Source organism: Pelophylax lessonae, assembly GCF_965119305.1.
Source record: "Pelophylax lessonae genome assembly, chromosome: 1".
Classification (NCBI taxonomy): domain Eukaryota; kingdom Metazoa; phylum Chordata; class Amphibia; order Anura; family Ranidae; genus Pelophylax; species Pelophylax lessonae.
This window is the reverse complement of record NC_138768.1, coordinates 722,868,786-722,894,224: the sequence shown is the minus strand read 5'-3', so window position 1 is coordinate 722,894,224 and position 25,439 is coordinate 722,868,786. Positions and strand designations below refer to the sequence as shown.

The window sequence follows — 25,439 nt, the reverse complement described above, 5'->3', positions numbered from 1 at the left end:
TATCTTTTATACAGGTAACAAGCTGAGATTAGGAGCACTCCCTTTAAGAGAGCTCAGCTCGTTACCTGTATAGAAGACACTTGGGAGCCAGAAATCTTGCTAATTAATAGGGGATCAAATACTTATTTCACTCATTAAAATGCAAATCACTGTTTAAATAAACCTACCATTAGAATTATAGACAGAACATTTCTTTGTCAGTGGGCAAACTTACAAAATCAACAGGGCATCAAATACCTTTTTTCCCTCACTGTATATATATATATATATATATATATATATATATATATATATATATATATATATATATATATATATATATATATATATATATAGGGTATGTGTATACATATTCTGATTGGTCCCTCTGCACTTTAGTTTTAGCTGTTGACCATATTGAATATGCCTGAAGTTTGTCAGTTCTGTATTTTTATGAATATAAGTAAGATCTCCAGGATCACAAGGCTTATGGACCAAGGGAAATGAGTAATATAATTGTGTTTTAGACTACGTTTTGTGTCACAATCCATAGCACTTCAGCTGCCAAGTTCTAGTCTCGGCATACTTCCTCTGAACAGTGTTCTGCAGCCAGGGAGAATTAGGTTTCAGTCCAATAGATGTTTATGGGGATTTCCTCGACAACCAGCTGGCTGCATGCCAGAACCTGAACTTTCAGAAGAAGATTTCCAGATTGGGGGGTACAGAGTAAAGATAAAACCATCACCATACTTAACACATTGGGATCTTGAAAACTTGGTAATTCCCTGATCTCTTGAATTAATAAAGACTTTCAAAATGACAGATATTGGTACAATTGGTGTTTTCCTGCCTTTGTGAATAGTAGATTTCATTCATTATTAGTATAGTCACAAAGTTGTTTATTAAATTCCTTTGTGACATGCCTAAAGTCTAATGAATATGCCAGTTCTTATTTGGTTTATACACTAATTTCAGTTATAGTCTATAGGTGGTTATAAATAATAAATTAATTACAAATTTGCTCAAAATAAGAAGAGTAAACAATTATTATAACCTAAATCCCTAAAAGTAATTATTAGAATATTTTTATCTTTTTTTTTTTTGCCAGTGATTTTATAGTAAAATGAAAATGTAAATGAATCTAACCTGTGCCCTTCTTTTAATATGTGCCTGATAACTCCAGGAACCCAACAATAAAATTTATTTAGGCCAGGGGTCTCCAAACTTTTTAAACAAGGGGCCAGTTCACTGCCCTTCAGACTTTAGGGGGCTTGGACTGAGGCCTTTGGGAGTAGAAAAGTTCCGGACATCAGTGGGAAAAAACATATTTTTTGTCATTGGGAGGAATTGTGCCCAATCGTTGATGTCATTGGGCCCAACTGTTGGTGTCATTGAGATGAATTGTGCCGCATGGTTGGTGTCACTGGGGGGAATATGGCCTCTTCTTTGGTGTCAGTGGGGGGGGGGGTAATTATGCCCCATTGTAGGTATCAGTGAATGAAATAGTGCCCCAAGAGTCAGATAAAAGCAAGCAAAGGGCCTCATCTGGCTCCTGGGCCATGGTTTGGAGACCACTGATCAGGTAGATTAGCAGAATGAGTGTTTGCTGGGGAAGAAAGAAGTAGTGTAAGGGCAGTGAACATGAGCATAGTAAGCTTGGAAATACCTTTATTACCAATCAGATTGAAGTGTGCACATAAAACAGGGGTTTAAATCTGACTGGTTGCTTTTGGTTATTGCAGTGCCCATAAATGTTAATAAGTAAAGCTGCCCATACATTGATCAGTTTTAAAGCAATCAGCTAATAGGCTGATCAAAAAAACTGAACAGATTTCCCGATCCACACAAGCGAGATGGATGGAGGAATCCTCCACACTGCATTATTGTATTCTGAGAGCGGGGACTCTTCCTCCTCCTCTAGTTGGCTGCAGCGCTACTCCAAAAAAAGTTTGTGAGAAGTCAATCAATAAATCAACTTCTCAGGAATGAGAATGGCCAGAGAAGGATCAAAATGACAAGTTTTTGATTCATCAATGGAAACCTTAAAGTGGTTCTAAAGGCTAAATTCTATGCATGAAGGTAATACACCTTCTGTGTGCAACGGCTCCCCCCAGCCCCCCCCCCCCAATCCTTACCTGGACTTCACCTGATCCAGCGATGTTCACGATAGCCTTAGTCGTATGGGGACTCTTCCTCATTGGCTGACAAAGTAGCAGGAGACTATTGGCTCCCACTGCAGACAATCACAGCCAGTGAGCCAATGAGGAGAGATCGAGGTGCGGGGCCAAGCCGTGGCTCTATGTGTCTTGTGGATGCATAGAGCAGTGACTCGGGAGCAAGCACACATCAGTGCCCCCAGGGCAAGTGGCCTTCTCAGGGGGCACTGCTCGAGGGGGAGGAACCCGGAGTGCCAGCAGGGGACCCGAAAAGATGAGGATCAGAGCTGCTCTGTGCAAAACCACTGCACAGAGCAGGTAAGTATAACATCTTTGTTATTTAAAAAAAAAAAAAAAAACACAAAGCTTTAATATTACTTTAAGGATGATTGCTGCTAAGCCATTTTTTTGCAAATCATTAACTGTTGTAATCTTGGCTTTTTTCATTGGTTCATCGGTACATCGTTGGTGTAATGGACTTTCAGTTAAAGCTGAGCCAAGACGAGCAGATAAGTAGACAACTGAAAAAATAATCAGACTGTCTTATCTGTCAAGAAAGTTATAACTTTCAGCCAGGCTGGTTACCCAATAACCTATGGTAAAAAGCCTAAATTAATTCTTGACCTCAAATTAAGTTAAGAGACACTGATATTTTGCTCATTCAGTGCCTGTGGAAAGGCCACCCCTCCACTTGACCATCTAATACTCGCCTTTCCAGCACTCTTCCATCGTTCCTTTCTCAAACATTCCTGGTATCGGTTGGTGTCAGAATATAGGGGGAGCAGTGACATCATCCCTTCCATCATGTGATTGATAGAGTTCAAGTCTAGCAATCAGCTGCTAGGTCCGAAGACAGCATCATGAAATTAGGTCACGTGTGCCTCCATATCTAGAAGCACCTGGTATTTTGTGGCAGAGTATCATTGGAGAAGTATTAGTGAGTCAGACAGGCGGCTTTGCACAGACATTGTAACTTTGTCCTGAATATCTGTCTCAAAACGGTACAACTTGGTCCAGAAATGGACACACCTCTAGCCTGCTGATAAGACAATGATAGAGCAGCAGCATACTGATGAATCATCTAGCCAGCAGGTTTAAAGGCAGGTAATTACAGACTCATGGTGCCCACAGATGTTGTTAATGATTATGCCACTTTATCGAGGGTGATCCAGCAATTGGGTCAGTAAAACTCCAGCAAACATTATACAGACATATGTGCTTGCTTTGGGTGAGCATTTATGCTTGTTTCTATAGAGAGGGGAGGGGGAGAGCTCTGTTGACACCCTCCCCTGGTAATTGTGGGGGACTCCTAAAACATGGCTTGGCCAAAAAGTGTTGGGAAAGGCATACAGTATAAACACATAGTTCCCAACTGTCCCTAAAGTCCCTCTTTCCTCCTCATTTGTCCTTCATATTGGTCTGAGCTATAAAACCTATAAGCTATATAATATAATCTAATATAATATAATCTATAAGCTATATAATATAAAATGCACTACTTCTCTATCAAAAAGTGTTGATCCTTTCATCCAATTTCTAAATTGCTGCATTTGTAAATTCCAAAAGCCAGTATAAAGAATAGTAGTGGTAAAAAAACACTTGTAGGTTTACCCAATCATTTTTTTGTACGATTCTCCTTTTCGGAAGGCGTGGCAGGGGGTGTGCCCTATGCCAACATACTTTTGCTAATAGGTGTCCCTGATTTGCATTTCAAAAAGTTGGACAAGCTTGATTGTATGTTCCGTAATACTGTATTTATAGGTATCTTTACACCTGTTTGAGGAGATGCCAACATAGTTGAAAACTAAAGAAATTGGCTCATTTTCACTCATTTCAAGTAATATCTGGATTTAATCCAAAAGCTGTAAAAATCATGATGTTATAGCATTTTAAAGGGGTTGACCACAAGCTGTTTCTAAATCCTGTTTTGTTTAAACACCTCCAGAGATAGTGGATACAAGTAATTTTGCCTCCCTCTGTGGCCTTAGGCACTTTAAAATGCTTCCATTAGAATGGCTTTATTGCTGCACTGATTGATTATGCTCTGCACTTAATATGTGTTTTGCGCAATTAGAAATTGAAAGATACTTAACCTTAAGTGCTGAAATTTCCATTAACTGCTGTCTCTGTCTTTCTTTAATGTTCAGGTATTATACGGACGGCTGATACTCTTGACCGTGAAACGACTTCTCATTACTGGCTGACTGTTTACGCTACAGATCGAGGTGTTGTTCCCCTTTCATCTTTCATTGAACTATATATTGAAATCGAAGATGTTAATGATAATGCTGCGCAGACCTCAGAACCTGTGTATTACCCAGAGGTTATGGAGAACTCTCCCAAGGATTTATCGGTTGTGCAAATTAAGGCATTTGATCCGGATTCCAGCTCCAGCGACAAGCTGAACTATAAGATTTCAAGCGGGAACCCTCAAGGATTCTTTGCAATCAATCCAAAGACAGGTAAGCGCCATTTAACTTTTGTATGCAAGTATCATTCTGGTACAATCGTGAAAGAAGGAAAAAAACCCCAGAGTGGAAATCTTATTAAATTACATTTTGATGCTTTAACGTATTGTATGAAAAGTTTAACCAATATAGCTTATGCTAAAATGTTGGCCATTTGCATTCTTGTTCAGAGGACATCCTAATCAGATTAGGATATTTTGTCTTTGCAAAAAAAGTCACTGACCAACATGCTCATGGCATCTAGTTTGAATATTGTAATCATTATACTGCTTTTTTCATATTAAAGGATAGCTGGGACTGAATGCACCAATCTCTGTGCACAGGGCTCAGGCATATTCCAGTGCCATTAGGGCCTCCATCTTGAATAGCCCTGGCAGATCCTAAGAGTACATGATGGTTGTCCAGCACCATCCAAACTCTCTCTAGAACTGATGCCTACAATTTTACTCTGACCCCATACAAAGAAATTAAGGTTCAAGCTCTAGTAGGTCTTTATATGCTGACAACCACTGTGAGCGTAGGCAGAGAAAGAGCTTGTCTCAGCCCCATAGAAGTCAATGAGGAAGAACAAGAAGCACCATTATACAACACTCTAATGTAAAGATTGGAAGCAGCCTCAGCCTAGACTCCGTCCAGGGCACACCCCCAACATGTTTCGCCCCACCCCCTTAGTCATGGGTCCCTGGATTCCTCCTAATTGAACCACCTCCCAAGACATTTACTAACAACCTGGAAAATTCCTGTTATAGTGAGTGCTTCTAAAACAGATTATCACCCCACCAGGATCAAGGTATTTATGGCTACATTTACAAAAGGACCATACTGATAGATGGCGCAGATAACAATATAAATACATTTATTGTATGAAATTCCTCTTACACATTCCATAACTACATGTACACAAATGTGCGTAGTTTTGGCACATGGTAAAGACTGGAAAGCCTCATTCACGATTGCCGATTGCCTTACAATGGCAGCTCTTGGTTTTATTATTTCTGTGCACCTTGTGGACACCAGAAGCCAGGTGTATACGGGTAGCAAATTCCATATATCTAGTAATTTCCATTTATTTTGATTTGTTAAAAAGGGCTGAAGAGCTTATGGTAAACTCAATTTTGCATATTTTGTATGTAAGTGTCAAGAAAATTTACCAGTGCAACAAACTCATACATTAAAGAATGGGGTTCATCTTTTGAGGGCCCCCTTTACATCAGTCCCATGTGTTGGGTTACTGAATTCACATAAACGTTAACTCACATTTTGAATGGGCTACCGACGGACCACAGTTTACATGAGCTGAACATACACCATTTTTAACACCCTGCTTCGTTAGTTATAGGGGTTGAATTACTAAAGGCGAATATACTGTGCACTTTGCAAAGTGTAGTTGCTCCAGGACTTAGTAAATTAGGTAAGGCTTCACTTTGCAAAGAGTACCCAATCACGTGGAAGAAAAATAAAAAAAAGCAGCATGTTTGGATTATGGAAGTTGGCAGAGCTTCTGCTTATTTACTAAGCTCTGGGGCAACTGCACTTGCAATTTGCAACTGCAATTTTCAAAATGCACAATCTTTTTGCCTTTAGTAAATCAACACCATAGTGCAGGGGTATTGAATTAAAATTCACAAAGGTCCAGTCAGTAAAATATTATTCCAGCAGAGGTCCGAATCGCATTTTTGTGTGATGACCGCCCTGTATCCTCGCAACCAATCATCTGCTTGTTAACTTGGGTAGCCCCTGCCCTCTGTCTATAGCTGTCCTGCCTCCAGCTGTTGGCTCTGTGAGAATGGCCGTGGGCAGAACAAATCTAAAGGGTAGGACTGCAGGGGTCCGGATGAGACATTTTCTGGGTCCGGACCCGGACCGCGGTCCGCCATTTAGTGATGCCTGCCATAGTGTAATGAAGACGTGCCCACTTTTCCAAATTCTTTTACCTCCAGGTCTCCCGCCATTTGCACTTTTAGAAAATGCCATGGGTTAATAGTATAACTATAAATATTACCACTACGTTCTTATGTTTTTAGTCACCTCTTGTGTTTTCATTATTTGGGGAGCTATATTCTAGATGGAAGTGTTTTCTAAGTTTCTTCTTGTGTATGAGTTTGGAGATTCCGCTTACAAGGATGCAATGGGCAGCCCAAGTCCTCCATGTCCCTGACAGGACTGCTGAAGTGTAAAATGCTTCAGAACAATTTCAGGCAGCTTGTGAAATCCTGTTCAATGAACACATGAATTTAAAGGTCACCTGTGTCATTTGTACTCAGTGGGAAATGCGCAAAATATCAGCTTATGTCTTTTGCCCAGAAAGCCTCTTGTATTAGCAGCGGTTGTTTTGTTTTCAGCCTCAACCACGGAGGACATATCATGCTGTTTATTTTCACTTTGAAAGACAGAACTTCGCTCCACGCTGCTGATGATTAAACTTTACTTTCTTGTATTTCTGTGTTTGTGTTCGCTGAACGTGTCATGAGCAAGAAAATCTGCCTGTGTTTTATTAAGGTTTTTTGTGCTTGATTCTATTTATGAGTGTAATATTATCAATGATATGCTGTTAGACGGAGTGGGGGACAAAGTCACCAAGGAGTCCCTGCAAAAAAAAACACACAGGAGGGTGCAACCACCTCGTGCATTACCATAAATCTTTTTTATTGAATCCACATGCAAACAAAAGTTAGTAAGCCAAACAGATATGCTCTAGCCGGAGCGCAATAGTGGTAAGTCCCAGAGACAAATAGTTAGACTGCTGACTCATTTCAGGGTTCATGCCCCTTTCTTCAACAAGGAGTCCCTTTGCAATAACAATTCCCTCCACCCCTAATATATATTTTTACTTCTAGGGCTTCATTAACCACTTAAGCCCCGGAAGATTTTACCCCCTTCCTGACCAGGGGGTATTTTGCGATTCGGCACTGTGTGATTTTAACGGACAATTGCACAGTCGTGCGACGCTATACCTAAACGAATTTGACGTCCTTTTTTTTCCCACAAACAGAGCTTTCTTTTGGTGGCATTTGATCACCTGTGCGATTTTTTTGATCATGCGCTATAAACAAAAAAAGAGCGTCAATTTTGCAAAAATAACAATATTTTTCAAATTTTTTTATATGAAATTCCCCCCAAAAAAATGTAAAAATCTAAATTTTTTAACATTTTCTGCCAATTTGTTTTATGCTACATATGTTTGGTAAAAAAAATCGCAAAAAGCGTATTTTGATTGGTTTGCGCAAAAGTTATCACGTTTACTAACAAAGGGAAAGATTTTTGTAATTTTTGTTGTTTTTTTTTTTTTAACGCGTAATGGCGGTGATCTGCGATTTTTTTTTTTTTTTACGGGACTGCAACATTGGGGCGGACAGATCGGACCCTTGACTGACATTTTTGATACTTTTGGGGTTACCAGTGACATTACTACCGTAATCAGTGCTATACATATGCACTGTTACTGTAAAATGACACTGGTAGTGAAGGGGGTAACTTTTTTTGAGAGGGAGGGGCTGTGTGTGTCCCTAGGGGCGTGATTCTAACTGAGATTGGCTGTGGCTTGAGGTGTAGGAACAATGATCAACGGCCCTACATAGTAGAACCGTATGATCACTGTTCCTACACAGGGGAGAATGACAGGCGGCTTGTTTACACTAGCCGCCTGCCTTTCTCCCGCTGTCACGGACGATCGTGAGTGATCGGCGGACATCGGGTCCGCCGCTCACACGCGCGGGGGGGGGGGGTCCGTGACCGCGCCTCTGGCAGCGCGCGCTCGCTCCCCAGAGCCTCACGGGCTAGTGACGTACCGGTACGTCACTTTGCCTGTGAGGGGCTGACCGCCGCAGTATATGTACTTGCGGCGGTCGGCAAGTGGTTAAGATATTAGACATTATACAAATTCTATACAATTTACTTTAAAATTTACCGAAACTAAGTAATATAAAGGCATTCCTGAACAACCCTTTCATATCCTACATAATTCATTGTATATCTAAAGGAGATTATACAATCACATTGTTAGGACTCATGCACACAGACAGTTACCAGCTCTTATGTGATAAGGTGTAAAATCCTTGCCTCTTTGAAGGCAGTCATGTTCGGATAAATGCTTTTGCACTGGCGTTTACCCACATATGGGCTTTCGGCGCCTATCCCCAAATGTAACAGTAGCGCATTTGGGAAGAAAGGCTATACGCACATGTGTGGTTAAACGCCAGTGCAGAAACCATCAGTCTTTACCTGAGTACAGCTTTGTACTGCCATTCATGTGTCATATGCGGCGCCCTAGGCGACAGAAAGCCACAGGTATTTTACGACACGGCACAGCAGCTGTGACGAGTCCAGGTGCAAAAAACCTTAGAGTCCCCCTTCCCCCCCATTTTTTTTGAACAGAGGTTCATCCCCCCACCAACCTGCAACCTTCTCGAACAGGTCACATGCCCCAGGAGGCACCACTACACACAGAGCGCTCTTTTTTATTTACCCTTTTTACCTTCCTTTTTTTTAATGTAAAGGTTCTGTTCTGCCCCCCCATTATGTGCATTATTCTCACTGTGCCTCCTGGGATATTCACGTCCCATATCCTTGGAGGCATAGCCCTTCATTGAGAAAGATGGAGGGGGGTGGGTTCAGCGGTACGTTATTGCGAGACCAAGAGGCTGAACCCAGAAAAAAGCCAGGGGGTCGTCTTAATGATGTCATAGAAGATGGTGGTGGGGAATTAGCAGGGCCGGAATTCTGAGAGGATTCTGTAAGACAAAGCTGGATCTGCTGGGCTGGTGAGTATCCGAACCTGCAACAGGGTATGCAGGGGGTGAACAAAGAGTGGGGAGGGTGGAAATCCAGTTTAAGATCATCTATCCTTTTCCTCCACTGCCCTCCTTAAAGCGGAGTTCTACCCTATTTTTTCACTTTACACCATCAGTTAGATTAAAAAAAAGAAGAATTGGATAATTATAATTTTTTTTTTGTTTCACTTACCTTATTTTTAATGAAAATTAACTTACCTTCCTTCCTCTTCCTCCATATGTGGCCGCGGCCCCTGACGTCACTTCCTCCATTGCATTGACTCCTGGGAGAAGAGCATCATTAATCCCAGGAGTCAATGCGCCTGCACCGGTGTCCCTTGTCACTTCCGGCGCAGGCGTGTCATTCCCTGTTAAAATAATTAGAACGGCTTCTGGGCATGCGCAGAACCAGCTGCGGGATGACGCGCCTGCCCCGGTAGTGACGAGCATGGCATTCTGGGACTCCGACATCCAGGAAGAGGGACATGAAGAGGGACGCTACGGCTTCAGCTGCTCACACTGCAGATGGCAGCGCTGGACAAGAAATTTATATGGATGGTGGTCCTATTTTCCATTTGTCTAGTGGATCGGATCGGATATGATCGGGTGAAAACGGACAGGCGTTTCATTTTCACCCGAATTTTCCAAAGGGGAGAGCGGGACAGTGTCCTTCTCCGCTCTGCACAGTGGGTGTAGACGGATCTGTCATCTGCCTGCTCAGCGGGGATCAGCAGAGCGATCCCCCCGCTGAGCAAGCGTAGTCCGTCAAGCGGAGGTGCCTGTGTGAAAGGGACCTTAAACACTTGCATATAGACGCGCTTATTTTGAATGCGTAAAGACGACAAAGCGTACATAATGTTTTTGTGATAAATTATAATCCCCTTAGTTTAGACTTTTTAATTTATATGCTTACAAACACATATACATGCAGCACGTGTTCTTAGATGCAGGTTTTTGGTTTCTGTGTTACAGATCTGAAAGCAGCTCATGTTAATGTGCCTGTGTGAATGGCTCCCTTGAAAACAATGCAGCTGCATTCCGATCCTTAATCAAAAAGCACTTGTATATGCATTTTTTTTATGGCCACGTGAAGGAGGCCAGAAAGGAGTATATTTTATGCTAGATTTTTCTGCCAGTTCTTGGGAGAATGATCTGGCCAAGATGGGAGAATTTAAGTACATCCCTGTGCAGTCGGTCTAACTGTCACAGTAACAGCAGGTTCACCAGACAGTGAGGGGAAAAATCTGCAACAGCAGCACAGACTTAAATAAAAAATGTTTTTTTATTAATATAGTAAGTCCAGGCTAGAAGCTGTCACATTTTTATTGCGGTCTGTGTCCTGCTAGCAGATTTTCTCTAGTTTCCTGTCTGTGGAAGCCATTGTCACCACGACAGTAAGTGAAAGGACAGCAGTAACAAAAGCAGATAGGGGTTCTAATTCCAAGCTCTTTCCAAAACTTACAAAAAAAAAAAAATGGTTTGACTTAAAAATAACTATACTGTGTATTTGAAAGTATGGACATATTGCAGGATCTATAGCTAAGAAATGTTTGCCTATACGGTCAGAAAGATAAAGATCAGATTCCCATCGAATGCTAATTTCACTTGCAGAAAGAAAGCTGGCGTGACTTTAATTAAACGCGTTTCGTTCTTTTCATATCAATAATCCCGAGTTGTTGTAGACCTATAGATGAAAAAGACAATCCTTGTACAGCAACAGACACTTAACCGCCTTTGTTGCTCTACAAACATAAATCAGTCTTTGCAGAAGCAAAGCTTCAGATTCCTGGCACCTCTCGACGCTCACTGTTGAATTGGCTTTAATTTAGGTTTAAAATCAAGTATACAGAAAGCACTGAGGCGTGTAATGCATTCTCAAGTGCATTTCAATGTTTATTCATAATTTAAGGTATGCCTAGAATATTATGTTCAAAAGGAAACAACAAATGCTAGTGAACTTAAATCCTCGTTGGTTCTTCATAAAATGCTTAGGGATGCTGCAAGGATGAGTAATGCTCTGATTTATTAGCTATATAATTCTGACTGAAAGCTGCAATCTCGGGACGAGCTATTTGCAGTATACAGCGTTCCTCACACTTTAATTTTCAGATTGATGGAGAGATGAAGTTTCATGGAGCTGTAATTTAGATGATTAGCAGGAAGATAAAAAGAGGTCGTTTTTAAAGTGTACCTGTTGCCCAACAGAGGTGGGCATTTTTGCAAAGATCTGGTTTGTTTTGTTAAATGAGTAACATTACTGTAGCATAAAGTATTAATTACTAGTGAATGAAAGCAGAACTACACCGAATCTGAGCACCACAAACCAAAAAAATCATTTAATTATTTTCTAATATTCAGAACAATCCCACCCATCTATCTATGCCTCCATACTTTAGGAATTACTTAGAAAACACCCCCTAGCATTTCTGGCCATGACCAGCTTAAATAAGGGCAAATGATTCATGTACAGCGGGGAAAATAATTATTTGATCCCCTGTAAATTTTGTAAGTTTGCCCACTTACAAAGAAATGAAGGGTCTAAAGTTTTTATCATAGGTGTATCTTAAATGATAGAGACAGAATATCAGCCAAAAATCCAGAAAAAAACACATGATACAAATGTTATAAATTGAGTTTCAGTGCGGTAAGTTAAATAAAGAGAGGTAGGGAGAGACCTAAGCGCTAACCATATAGCAAGATGTAGTGCGTGGAGAATAGAAAAATGTGACAAAATATGACAAGCAGCCAATTTTCTGTAGCGTCTCCACATACAAAAATAGCATATATAAATCGGCGCTAATCCATCACAAATATAAATCTCATAGGTATCAATAAAGCTACAGATATTATATAAAATTGCAGGGAATCATAAAAATCACACGGGTGATGTAAATTCAGCAATAAATATGTATAGGCAGAAAATGATCGACAAGTGAGGATGCCAATACAAGATAATGGTGAGGCTAAAAGTGCACGGTGCTAACGGTGATCGTAGATAATATTAATAAATGTAAAGATAAAAATGTGTAAACAGAGTTAAAACTTCACTTGACACTATAAAAGTATATGCTAGAACGTGAACGTAGCAGTTAGAGGGTGACAGTGAATCTAAAGTGCACTGTGCTGAAATGATCAAGTAAAATAATGATCAGAAAAGGTATAACATAAAAGAAAATACCATTAATAAGACAATGCTACAACATAGAAGTAGCAGTTAAAGGGTGAAGTCAAGATTAAAAGTGCACTGTGTAAGGTAATAATAGACAACCAAAAAAATATGTAAATAAAACAGTGTAAAAACAGTGCTGAACCACCCTTAAAAAGAAGGGATAACAATAAGTAGATCAGTAAAAAAATGCCCTTGTGCATAAAGAAATGCATAAAAGTTTGTGCACTCTCAAGTAAGAGAGATAAATTAGAAATGGGTGGTGGTGTTTTCACATGTTGCCGGTAGTGCGGGAAACTAGATCACCAAATTGTGAGCATTTATCCATAAGTAAGTGAAATGGCCGCTCACCTCCACATCACTCATAAAGAGCGTTTGTAATAGTTAGCAGTGTGATCCCAGCTGCAGATAATTTCTCCACTTTCCGGGAACCAAGAAGGGGGGGGGTCACTGTTTCTTTTCTCCTCAATTCCTTTAGTTAGACAGCCAGTAACGATCATCCAATGGGTAAGGGATCCTGGTAAGGTTTGAACTCAAACCATAGACAGAGGAAGGGACTTCATAGTGTAGTAAATTCACGTATATTTATTATAAAACATAGTAAAAACTCACATTTCAATAAGGAATGAACAGCATAGCAGGGTAACAGCCGCTCACAGCGGTAATCTCCGATAACTTCCGGTCTCGGCCGTGGACCAGAAGTGACGTCAAATGGCTTCTCCCAACGCGTTGCGTCACAACAAGAGAACAAAGAAATGAACAAAGAGCTGGTTTGTTTTTTGAAATGAGTAACCTTACTGTAACATAAGGTATTAATTACTAGTGAATTAAAACAGAACTACACTGAATCTGAGCACCACAAACCAAAAACATTGTTTAACTTGTTTTTAATATTCAGAACAATCCCACCCATCTATCTATGCCTTCATGCTTTAGGAATTACTTAGAAAAACACCCCCTAGCATTTTGGGCCATGACTAGCTTGAGTAAGGGCAGATAATTCATGTACAGCGGGGAAAATAATTATTTGATCCCCTGTAAATTTTGTAAGTTTGCCCACTTACAAAGAAATGAAGGGTCTAAAGTTTTTTTTATCATAGGTGTATTTTAAAAGATAGAGACCGAATATCAACCAAAAATCCAGAAAAAAACACAGGATACAAATGTTATAAATTGAGTGTCAGTTCGGTAAGTTAAATAAATATTTGATCCCCTAGCAAAACATGACTTAGTACTTGGTGAAAAAAACCCTTGTTGGCAAGCACAGAGGGGAGACGTTTCTAGTAGTTGGTTACCAGGTTTGCACACATCTCAGGTGGGATTTTGGTCCACTCTTCTTTACAGATCTTCTCTAAATCCTTAAGGTAGCTTGACAACTTGAAATGTCAGCTCTCTCCATAAATTCTCAATAGAATTAGGGTCTCCAGGACCTTAATGTGCTTCTTCTTGAGCCATTTCTTTGTTGCCTTGGCGGTATGTTTTGGGTCATTGTCATGCTGGAAGACCCATCCACGACCCATCTTCAGTGTTCTGGCTGAGGGAAGAAGGTTTTCATCCAAGATTTTACAATACATGGCCCCGTCCATTGGCCCCTTAATGTGGCAAAGTCGGTCTGTACCTTTAGTAGAGAAACAGCTCCAAAGCATAATGTTTTCACCTCCGTGCTTGACTGTAAGGATGGTATTCATAGAGTCATAGTCAGCATTTTTCTTCCTCCAAACACAACAAGTCGAGTTAATGCCAAAGAGCTCAATTTTGGTCTCATCTGACCACAGCATTTTCTCCCATCCTTCTCCGAATCATTTAGATGTTCATTGGCAAACTTAAGATGGGCCTGTACATGTGCCTTCCTGAGGAGGGGGACCTTGCGGGCACTGAAGGATTTCAATCTTTTTCAAGGATTTAAAAAAAATAAACATGTATACTCACCTAGGAGGATACAGCATATTGTTACCAATAGTTTGTTTGGTGACTGTGGTCCCAACTGCCTTATAATCATTCACAAGCTCCTCCCGTTTAGTTCTGGGCTGATCCCTCGCTTTTCTCATGATCATCCTTACCCCATGAGGCAAAATTTTGCATGGAGCTCCAGACCGAGGGCGATTGATGGTTATTTTATATTTCTTCCATTTGAAAACTGTTTCGCCAATATCATGTGACATAAAAAATTGTAACTACCAACATTGTATTCTCTAAAGCCTCTGCTTCCGGAGAATGTATAATATTTTAGGGATTTTAAGCAATCTTCAGGCCTAAAATGTAAGGGAAAACAGACTCTGGCAGCGAGAGTTAAAGCCCAACTCCATGAACCCTTTAAAGTTAACCCCACATATAGACCCATGGCAAAGTTTAACTGCTCATTTATTTCTAGTGGATAGAAAAGCCTGATCCTCTGCTCCCCCAGCAGATGGCTCTCCTCTGTGCTCTACTGGGGGACTGTTGCTCGGGGTCCTCAGATCTAGTGCATGGCTATGGTTCCTGCAGTGGTCTTAATGATGAACTTATTCTCTCTGGAGAAGAGACGATTGAGGGGGGATGTGATATCAATGTACAAATATTGTACTGGTAACCCTAGCATATGGAAAAACCTATTCAGAGAAAGGAAATACAATAAGACACGTGGCCACTCACTAAAACTAGAGGAAAGGCGGTTTAACCTTAAAATACGCAGGGGGTTCTTCACTGTGAGAGCAGTAAGGATGTGGAATTTTCTTCCACAAGCAGTGGTATCAGCAGGGAGCATTGATAGTTTCAAAAAACTATTAGATGGGCACCTTAAAGACCACAACATACAGGGGTATACAATGTACGGTTAACAGCAAACACACACACACACACATCATAGGTTGAACTGGATGGATTGATGTCTTTTTTCAACCTCACTAACTATGTAACTATGTAATGATGTCAGAGGACCTGCTTAATGAAGTCAGAGGCTGCTGGGACTGATTTTGCAGCACAGAGGAGTCTGCAGGAACAGAGGATCAGGTAGGCAAACGTCCTTTTACCAAGTCCCCTAGACATAGACGAGCAGTTAACACTTGCACTGTGTAAGGTCGTACTGACGAAACGTGCGTCGGGAACGTGAGACCGTTGCCACTTCCGTTTTGGAGGAGCGCTGGCGTTCGGCAGTGCTCATCACCCCGCTACATACTTGTGATTAAGCGATTGATGTATGGAGATTCTAGTAAGTGCAAACTTTTACAAATAAAAAGTGATATGTTTAGACTTACTACACCATGAGAGTCTCTTTCTGCTCTGTTTATGTCCGCTGCGTGGTCCGAGCTGTCCTTTAAAAAGGCTTGCCATATAATTATGTGCTGTGGAGCTGAGGAGCTGAGGATCGTGTATTGAGTGGATGACATGCCTGTGTGACCCCCTATAATCAAGGGGTCATATATTTCCGGTAAGGAGTACCTTACTTGATCACTGGGTGAAGTGTGGAGGTGAAGGCTTATTCTGCACCAAGTCTCTGCTGTATTTAGTGACACCAATGCCATATGGACTTTTTGTTCTTTGTTGCTGCATATGGACTTTTGCACTATTTAGCCTAGATTGATGATTTTCCACAATTGTTATTTACACCTTTTAATGATCAATATGTTGTTTTATTGATTTATATGATTTTATGTTAAATTTAAATATCTGCACAAGCACTTTAACACATGTTTGAGCGCAACACTCCCTTCTATATACAAATCGTACAGCACCACTGTTTTTTTGTTTGCTGCTCACAAGAAGGAAGAAATTCCTCATAAAGTCAGAGAAAGATTTATTTATTTATTTATACACCTATATAAATTATTCACAATATCACGGTATCAACCATTCGCGCAGTTTTTTGGTTTTCACCAAAACCTTTTTTTACCTAGTTAACACTTGCAGTTTGGACATAGCCCCTCTGCAACTGAGGATTTTTAGGTTTCCTGGAGTTCAGCTTTACGTTGATATCTGCAGTAGACAGGTATGATAGGAAAACCTAACCTAGACTTCTATATTATTCATGTTATCTGCCAATTCAGACCACCTTAAAACTTTGTGAATAGTATTTGATTTGGACTAGTAAAGTTCTTTGTTGTAGCTGTGAAGCACTATACAGTTCAGAACTTCGGTGGAACTGCTTCGGTAAGCAAAATGTTAAGCAGGGTTGTTTCTGCACAGATCACTGGCTGACACACTTAAGTGAACCCTTTATGGAATAATGCAGGGATGTGTGACAAAATGACATAGTTTACTCCCCGGAAAGCTTCAGAACATTTGTAAGCCTTCTTCTGGAGCTTAACTAGGACTTGTTCAAATGTGGCAGGGGAAGGCAGGGCTGTGCTGCGAGATACATGGTTGAAGGACAAAGTGTTTACTAAAAAGATAAAGATTTGTGAGAAGATAAGGCTTCTGACACGGGTTCAGGTGGATGGACATTTTTTATTTTTTTGTCGTTGGCCTGCATTTGAAGTGCACATCAAAAGCTAGTTTGCAGATTCTCATTTACTTCAATGATGCAGTCACAACGGTTCCTGTTGAGATGTGCTCGTGTTGCTGGCAAAGCAGGTCATGCATAGCCTTTTGCTGTGTTTTGCATTTGGTTGCATATACCTGAGTGGTGCTCTTCAGAGTTGTATAAAGTACTCGAAACCCATACTTGAGTAAAAGTACAAGTGCTCGATCAAAAAGTGACTTGAGTAGAAGTGGAAGTGCTCGATCAAAAAGTGACTTGAGTAGAAGTACTAAAGTATTCAACATTTTTTGTACTTAAGTATTGCAAGTAGTTTTTTTTTAAATTTTGCTACTCAAGTACTGAAAGTAAAAGTACAAGTACTGTGTTTTGTAGTTATTAAAGAAAGAAGTCAAAAGTTTGAACATCATATTGTTTTTTATTATTTCAAATGCAGCTTTTATTTATGCATACAGTAGCTTTTATTTTTGTATGCGCTGATAATACACGCGTTTTGAGCTTCATGAAACCTGCCATCTACTGTTCTGGCAGTGGTAATTTTTATAATTGTAATGAGTAACTATGCAGCACGAAAAAAAAAATATCGGAGTAGAAGTATTGAAATCATTGAAAAAATGTAGTGAAGTAAAAGTGGAAGTAGGAGAAAAAAATTCTACTCTAGGAAAGTACAGATACCGCCTTTCGTTACTTAAGTACAGTAGTGAAGTAGTTCTACTTAGATACTATACATCTCTATGCTCTATTGAATGCAAAGAGTAATGTTCAACAAAAGCACCCACCCACTTAGACCCAAACCAAGCCATATAATGTGTCAAAGTACTGCCCCCCTGTCCTCAAGTGTAAATGAGCAATTAGCCCTTAGAGTCTATGTTGTGATCTTTAAAGGAGAAGTATGGCCAAAGCTTTTTTGGGTATACTCTTATGGATCACAGAAGTGCGGCTTGTTCTGCACTCCTGTGATCCGTGTTAAGCCGTAGCTTGTTCTGCACTCCTGTGATCCGTTTTAAGCCGTCAGCAGGCTAAAGCCCGCTGTTGGCTGATGTCACTTAACCCTTCCAGGCTTGGGAAAGATGCCACCCATATGATCGGTATTCTCTGCCAAGAGCCTGAGCCAGACCCTCCCACCCCCTCCACAGCCCAGTGCTTCAGTGAGCGTTTGAGGGGAGAGCAGAGAGCCACTGAATGACAGTCATGGCCCTCTGATCAGAGCGGAGGGAGGGGACTGAGTGACCAGCAGTGTTTGATCGCTCAGTTCTTACTGCAGAGCTGGCGGGGGGACAGATGCAGCATCGGATCAATGCTGCATCCTCCTTGGTGAGTATACATGTTTCTTTTTTTTAAATTCTTGTAAAAGAGAAGTTTGGGATTTTTTTTTTAAGTGGTTGTAAAGTCAGAAGGTTTTTTTTTAAATTTTAATGCATTCTATGCATTAAGGTATAGCACCTTCTGTGTGCAGCAGCCCCCCTGGTACTTACCTGAGCCCCATCTCTATCCAGCGATGTTGCACGAGAGACTTGGCTTTCCAGGACTCTCTCTCCTGAGACACAGCAGTGGCGCAATTGGCTCCCACTGCTGTCAATCAAGGTCAGTTAGTCAATGAGAAGAGAGCGTGGGGCATCTAAATGGACATACAGAGAAGCGGCTCAGATGCTCCCATAGCAAGCTGCTTGCTTTGGGGGCACTCAACAGGAGGGAGGGGCCAGGAGCACCAAAGAGGGACCTGAGAAGAGGAGGATCGGGGCTGCTCTGTGTAAAACCAACCTCGCAGAGCAGGTAAGTACAACATGTTTGTTATTTTTTAATTAAAAAAAATCTAGACTTTACAATCACTTACATAGGTGAATGCAGCATCGGTCCAATGCATCATCTGTCTTCTGCAGGCTCTAATACTGAGAACCGAATGATTAAACACCGCTGATCATTCAGTTCTCAGTGCTCTGTTCTGTGAGCAGAGAGCTGGTGACTGTCAGCCACTGACTTCCTGCTCTGCACACACCCTCCCCCCCATCCCTGGGCTCACTGGATCACTGGGCTGTGGAGGGGGCTGGAGCCGCTGGCTCAGGCTCTCAGTGGCTTGCTGAGAAGCTGACCCAGGTGCCAGTCCAGGCTGCTGGGTGGATCCCGACCATATGGATGCTATCTTTCCCGAGCCTGGACCGACCCTGTGACGTCACTCAACAGTGTGCTTGCATGGCTGTAATCCACAGTAGAAGTATATCCAAACGGCTGTACTTCTCCTTTAAGGATCTTTGAGAATTATATTACTTAAAAGTACAAGCTGCTAGAGAGGTTTGCAAGGACTTGTTTACAAGCTCTATTACTGCTCAAATAAAGTAGAGTTAGGTTCAACCCAAAAGCTAACATTTATTATATTGCAACTTGCCAATTTTTAGATGTGATAGCTGCATTGGTTTTTTTTAGGCTTTCTTCTTTTTTTATCTGGTAATCCAGCTAGCAAGTCTGTTGTTGTATTTGTTAGTGTATCTAAATCTGCTAGTACATTTAGAGCCGGTTCACACTGAGGCGACACGATTCCTTACTACTTCGGGGGCGACTTGTGCATTACATTGCACCACGACTTTGGAGCGACTTGCAGGGACTTCACATAATGGAACTCTATGCAAGTCGCTCCGAGGTCGCCCCGAAGTAGTACAAGACCCTTTTTCTAAGTCGGAGCGACTTGTGTCGCTCCTATTAGAATGGGTCCTGTAGTGGTCAATGGACCACGAGGGAGCGCGACTTGTCAGGCCGACAAGTCGCCTGACAAGTCGCGCTAATGTGAACCGGCTCTTAACACTACCCCTCCCTCCCGACTAAAATTGCTACTGTCTGCTGCGCTCCTTCATCCAGAGTGGGGGCACTTACAATACAGGAGGTGTGTTCCTGGCCAGATCATCAGGTGAAAACAGGGAAAAAAGCCTGAAAAAAAGATAACTAATGTCTAAGGGATTTGTAAGCTGCAATATATTACATTTTTGGTTTAATTTGTACAGTAGAATATCTCCAGTCTCCAATATCTTACCTTTTTTCTTACTCATTTCTAACTGATCTCTGCTGCTAGATTGAACTTCCGGAATGTACAGTGTTTCTTATCACACTAGGCATGGCTGCACCCATCCCACACCCACCCACGTCAGTTGTACATACTGTTTCTCACCACACAGGTCATGTCCGTACCTGTCCCAGGTCCACCCATGTCACCTGTATATACTGTTGCTCAACACATAGGGCATGTCCGTACTTAACCCAGATCCACCAACATTAGCTGCACATTCTGTCGCTCATCCTTTTTGATAAAACAGCACATGCGTGCCCTGTCACAGGCTAAATCAAGCACATAAAGGTGGCTCCATGGGACCCTGCAAGGCAATGCAGTCTCAATATGGAGAAGCTAGAAACTTCAAAGGCAGAATGCAAACGTATCTGATTGCAGACATGGTAAGTCCTGCAGTCTGCTGCTATATATCCCATTTCCCATTGAGGATTGGTTTAAACATTATTGCCCTAAGTCTGTGCATAGGTGCACTTTTAAGAGCCATTCATGCAAGTGTTTTTGTAGCGGCGGTCACAGATCGACTCTCAGTGTTTTTGTCTCTTTACAATAATGAATAGCAGTCAATAAAAGCTCTGTGTGTCTGCAATTCCAGCGATTGGTAGCTACGTTGCTGGGTGATTTTACTTTTTGCAGCAATGAAAGCTAGCTACAACATCAGCAACTTCAGGAGCTGCCATGTTATCCAGTCCAGCTTCTGATGACCATGGCTCACCAGAGATTTATTGCTGCACAGACAGGCATTGTATTCAGCTATAGCAGCAACTCGGTAGCTAGCTACCATGTGCCCCAGAAAATGATCAGAGATCCGTAGCTGCTACAAATCTCTTCTGTGGACTTGTTTGATGTGACAGGGCCCTAAAGGTTCTAGTAATGCAACACCGCCTTTTCACCCAGAAAATAAAAGATGATTCCCGCTTGCTTATACTCTTTTTAGATACATTTTTAGATACCTTCTTAATTGCACCATATTTTTTTATAATTTTTTTTTTAATTTTTATTCGTTAATTCTCTTATTCTGGGGTTTTTATGAACAGGGTTTACCATAAAGAAACTGGCCTCACCCATCTCAGTTCTTCCATTCTAATGCTGCTGTGAGCTGCATTATGAATAAGTGGAATTTACAGTTAAATTGGGCAGGACCAGAAGGTCAAAATATAAAATATATTCAACATAAACTGCAAGAAAATGGATAAATAGGAAGCTGAAAAACATATATTAGAATCATCAACACCAATGATGGGGCACTATTCCTTATGTTGACCCCACTGATGGGGCAGGATTCCTTCCACTAACGAAAATGATGGGGCACTATTCCTTCCACTTCACCAACAATGGGGCATAAATCCTCCCACTCTTATAAATGATGGAACACCATTCCTCCCTGTGACACAAGTGATGGAGCACTGTTGAAACCACACTGTAAGGCCTCGGTCACATGGTTGGCAAGGTAGCGGGAAAAACAGGTGGTTGAGCTGCAGCTTTACCACACTCTGACCACCCACCTAAAACATAACATGCAGCCGGAGGGCCGTTGTACACATGCCACATTGTTTCATTGGGATAAGTGGGTCTGGTGCCCATTTGGTGGCCCATTAGCACCATAAAACTTTTCAGTGCCACGTCCTAATGATTATGCTTAATTGGGAACGCAAAAAGAAAATGGACTTTAAAGGCACATATATTTATAAAATTTAACAAATGTATTGGTCTACATTAAAATAGTTTGTGTACAATATGACGATAGAAAAATTAAAATTGGTTGTGGACTAAATGTTGATCCCCAACATGATGCAGTGTACTTGAGCATCATGGGAAATGTAGTTCCAAAACATCTGGGGTGCCAAGGTTCATCATCACTGCCCTAGAAGATAATATAACATGCATGAAACTTTTGTGCATAGAGTTTATACATCAACATCTACATATACTCAGGGTATTGGGGGTATCACTTGTCCTCGGTAGACCTCATGAGTTTCACTCTACATGTTTCACGACCTTGTCATTTCTTCAGGACCTTTAGAAATTTGCATTTTGGAAATCACGATAACAGCGCTCACCCCAAGGCTTGGTGGGGACCCCTCAACACGGCCGCAATAGGCTCATTTGTCAGAATGTGAGGACACACAAAGCTGATATTTAGTTTTGTAGCTAAATGCTTCCACTTGTATTAGGGCACCAGTGTTTCCTGAGGGTCATATAGCCCTGTTCCTGAATTTGTGGCAATGTGCGGGTAGTAGGGCTGTTTCAGAGAGATATAGGGTCCCAAGGCAGAGTTTTATTTACAAGTTTTCAGGTTGAACCGCAGTCCATATGGTAGAAGCCTGTGATGGATGTGTCTCCTCACGTGGGCCATCAGCCTCTGATGCAGTGGGGTGGGAGAGAGAGATGGAAAGGGACAGCCGTCTCCCTCAGAGCGCCTGTCCCCTCCTGTCTCTCTCTCCCCCCCTATTGCATCAGAGGCTGATGGCCCATGTGAGGAGATACATCCATCACAGGCTTCTACCATATGGACTGCGGTTCAACCTGAAAACTTGTGAATAAAACTCTGCCTTGGGACCCTATATCTTTCTGATACAGCCATACTACCCGCGAAACATGTAGAGCGAAACTTATGAGGTCTATCGAGGACAATTGATACCCTGAGGATATGTAAATGCTGATGTATAAACTCTATGCACAAAAGTTTAATTTATGTTATCTTATCCTCTAGTCTAGGGGATCAACATTTAGTCCACGACCAAGTTTAGTTTTTAATTTTTCTGTCGTCATATTGTATATAAACTATTTTAATATAGACCATTACTTTTGTTAAATTTCATAAACATGTACCTTCAAGTGCCATCATTTTTTATTTAGTTCCCAATTATACGTACACATGCCACAGCCATGATGCTTTGAAAAATTGCCAAATTTAACTCGACATGCTAAGCTTGACAGGTGGCACCGCCTGTCAGACTTGCCATTGATGTCAATGAGACTGCTCTACAACAGCGAGCCAAGTGCTTGACTTGCGTTTTCAGTGCAGTAATTCACAAAAAAATGTCCTTAAGCTTAAAAAACTGCCAAAAAATGCATTCAGCAGGCGGCATTTTTACTTTTCAGAGTAGCAGTAGAAACTGCTGCAGGTATAAATGAGGATATGATAAACCTTTTAGACCAATAATTTGAGACCCACAGGTCTGTTCAAAACAATGGTTAAAGACTTAATTACATCACTGCCCACTGGAAATAGGAAGTGACAAGACTGATGGCTGGGAGGCTAGAGGACATGGCGACCACAAGTCTTTTGAAAAACTAAGCCTTGCATTAGACCTTTTAAGACCAGGAATCTGAGCTGTACAGGTCTGCCCACTGCAGCAAGTGGAGACTCAATTATGTCACCACCTACTGAAAATAGGAAGTGACAAGACCAGTGGCTGAGAGGGCATGGCAGTCACCAGTCTTATAAAACAGAAGTCAAGTTTACTGAGGTCTGGAAGTCCGCAAAAGAAGTCAGGATTTCTCACTTCAAATACACCTATGACTGGAAAGCCGAACATATTCATTATAAAAAGAAAACCACTAATTAGAACTGCAAACAAATTTCTGCCCGAGTTTAGCTTTAAGGCCTAGAGTTCTGCAGCTTTGGTCATATTTTTTTACAATTCACTTACTCTGTGACCTGTGCAATAATGGAATCTCAGGTAAAACAAAGGGATTGATAGCAGCTGTAGGTGTTCCCACCTCAGAGCACCTCAGAGCAATCTGCCATATTCTTAGGTGTCATTACTTATAACTCTTTTGATGTCTTAATGACTCTTTCATTTATTGCAAAAAGTATTTTCCCCGGTCTCAAAAGATTAAAATGACTTTCTAACACATGTTTTCCCCATCCGGCAGGTTTACAATGTTGTAAATGTTTTAATAAGTCTTATGCAATGCTTTGTAGTTCAGTCACGCCTTCATTATCTTCCTTTAGACCTTTATGATGATAAGTAGTGAGGGAATGACAGATCCACGGCTCCTCTTAGTGAATTTTCTGCATCCAGCAGCAGCCTGAGGATGTCTTTCTTAATGTTAGAAATATTTGACTGGAAGTCAGGGCTATATGCTCCTTTTATCAATTAAAGAGCCGAGCTGCAGCACAAATTCAATTTGCATAATTCCTTCTGTGTTTACCGACAGCTCTAAGGGGAATGTAGGCCTTATGTTGTCTTCACACGAATTGAATGTCCTGTCTCTGTAATGTGGCCTTTCATTCATGCCGCACTAGTACTATTACTAATTAAGATGTGTCTTTTAAACTGCTGGAGCCGTTTACTTTTCAAGTGTCATTCTGTCTTCTCTTTGCAGAGTTTACCGTTTTGCGTTGATGTCTGTTCTTGTTCAAGAGCTTTGTGTGCGTTTAGCGAGTATATATTAAATAGAAATATATTAGAGCTCCTTTGGAAATAACACCCCTGTGGATACCTGTGTATTTTGTATTTATTCTGGGTTTATATGTGTCATGTGTTCTGTCTCCATCATGGAAGTACTTCCAATGAATAATGTTACTGCTTCGTGTTGTCCACTCTTGCCCGCAGTAGTCGTTGAGTGCATGTCCATGTCATCATCCACCAAAGCCAACACTGCCTCTCACTTCCACTATTCGACCCTAGAAGGATCACACAGCCCAAAACATACTCCAAGGGAATCAGATCAAATGATCCAGAAAGGTCCCGATTGGGAAAGCATCCTCAGAAAACTCTGCCTTTTGCTGGTGTCTGTGAGTAGCCCCTGGACACACAGAAGCTTTATCAGTTTGTCCTTTAAGTTTGGTGGGAGGGGCTCTATCTCTGACTCATACCGAGCTAGGTTCTTCGAAAGGCATATCAGGCACCTGTCTAGCAGAGGGTCCACTAGGCTAAGGCAGAGTTTTCTGAGGATGCTTTCCCAATCAGGACCTTCCTGGATCATTTGATTTGATTCCCTCGGAGTATGTTTTGGTCTGTGTGATCCTTTTAGGGTCGAATAGTGGAGGTGAGAGGCAGTGTTGGCCTTGGTGGATGGGCTGATCTTCCAGCGTATGTCACTGCATGCCTTTTGGAAACCACAAGATTTTTTATTAATTTATATGGACTTTATATTACCCTTTTGTTTTGCACTGGGTGTATTATTTGCTATTTCATATGTTTTTCATATGTCCTCTTTTTATTGTTTCATTACGCACTATATATGCACTGCACTGTTTATTTACATTTGTAGTGCAATGTAACCAGAACTGAAATGGAAGTGCCACACCACTGCTAAGAGGTGCAGATACAACTTTCTTCCAATAAACTTCAGGGGGTACAGTCCAAGATAGCCAACCTTGTTTGGCTTCCAAATAAGCTGTTAAAAAGGCCTGTGCTTGTAATTCACACTGGAAGAAATAC

The 25,439-nt window shown here is 41.3% G+C and overlaps 1 protein-coding gene across 7 annotated transcripts in view; it reads left to right on the top strand.

The window, feature by feature from the left end:
* FAT1 (FAT atypical cadherin 1) overlaps positions 1–25,439 on the top strand; it is a 430,056-nt gene that overhangs the window by 210,102 nt on the left and 194,515 nt on the right. For all 7 annotated transcript variants that reach the window (XR_014225403.1, XM_082261039.1, XM_082261043.1 and 4 more), the window contains exon 3: positions 4,283–4,597. Coding sequence is in view for 6 of the 7 variants with exons in the window: in XM_082261039.1 (XP_082117165.1) it covers positions 4,283–4,597 (315 nt within the window). In the remaining variant the exon portion in view is untranslated. The remainder of the gene's footprint in view (positions 1–4,282; positions 4,598–25,439) is intronic.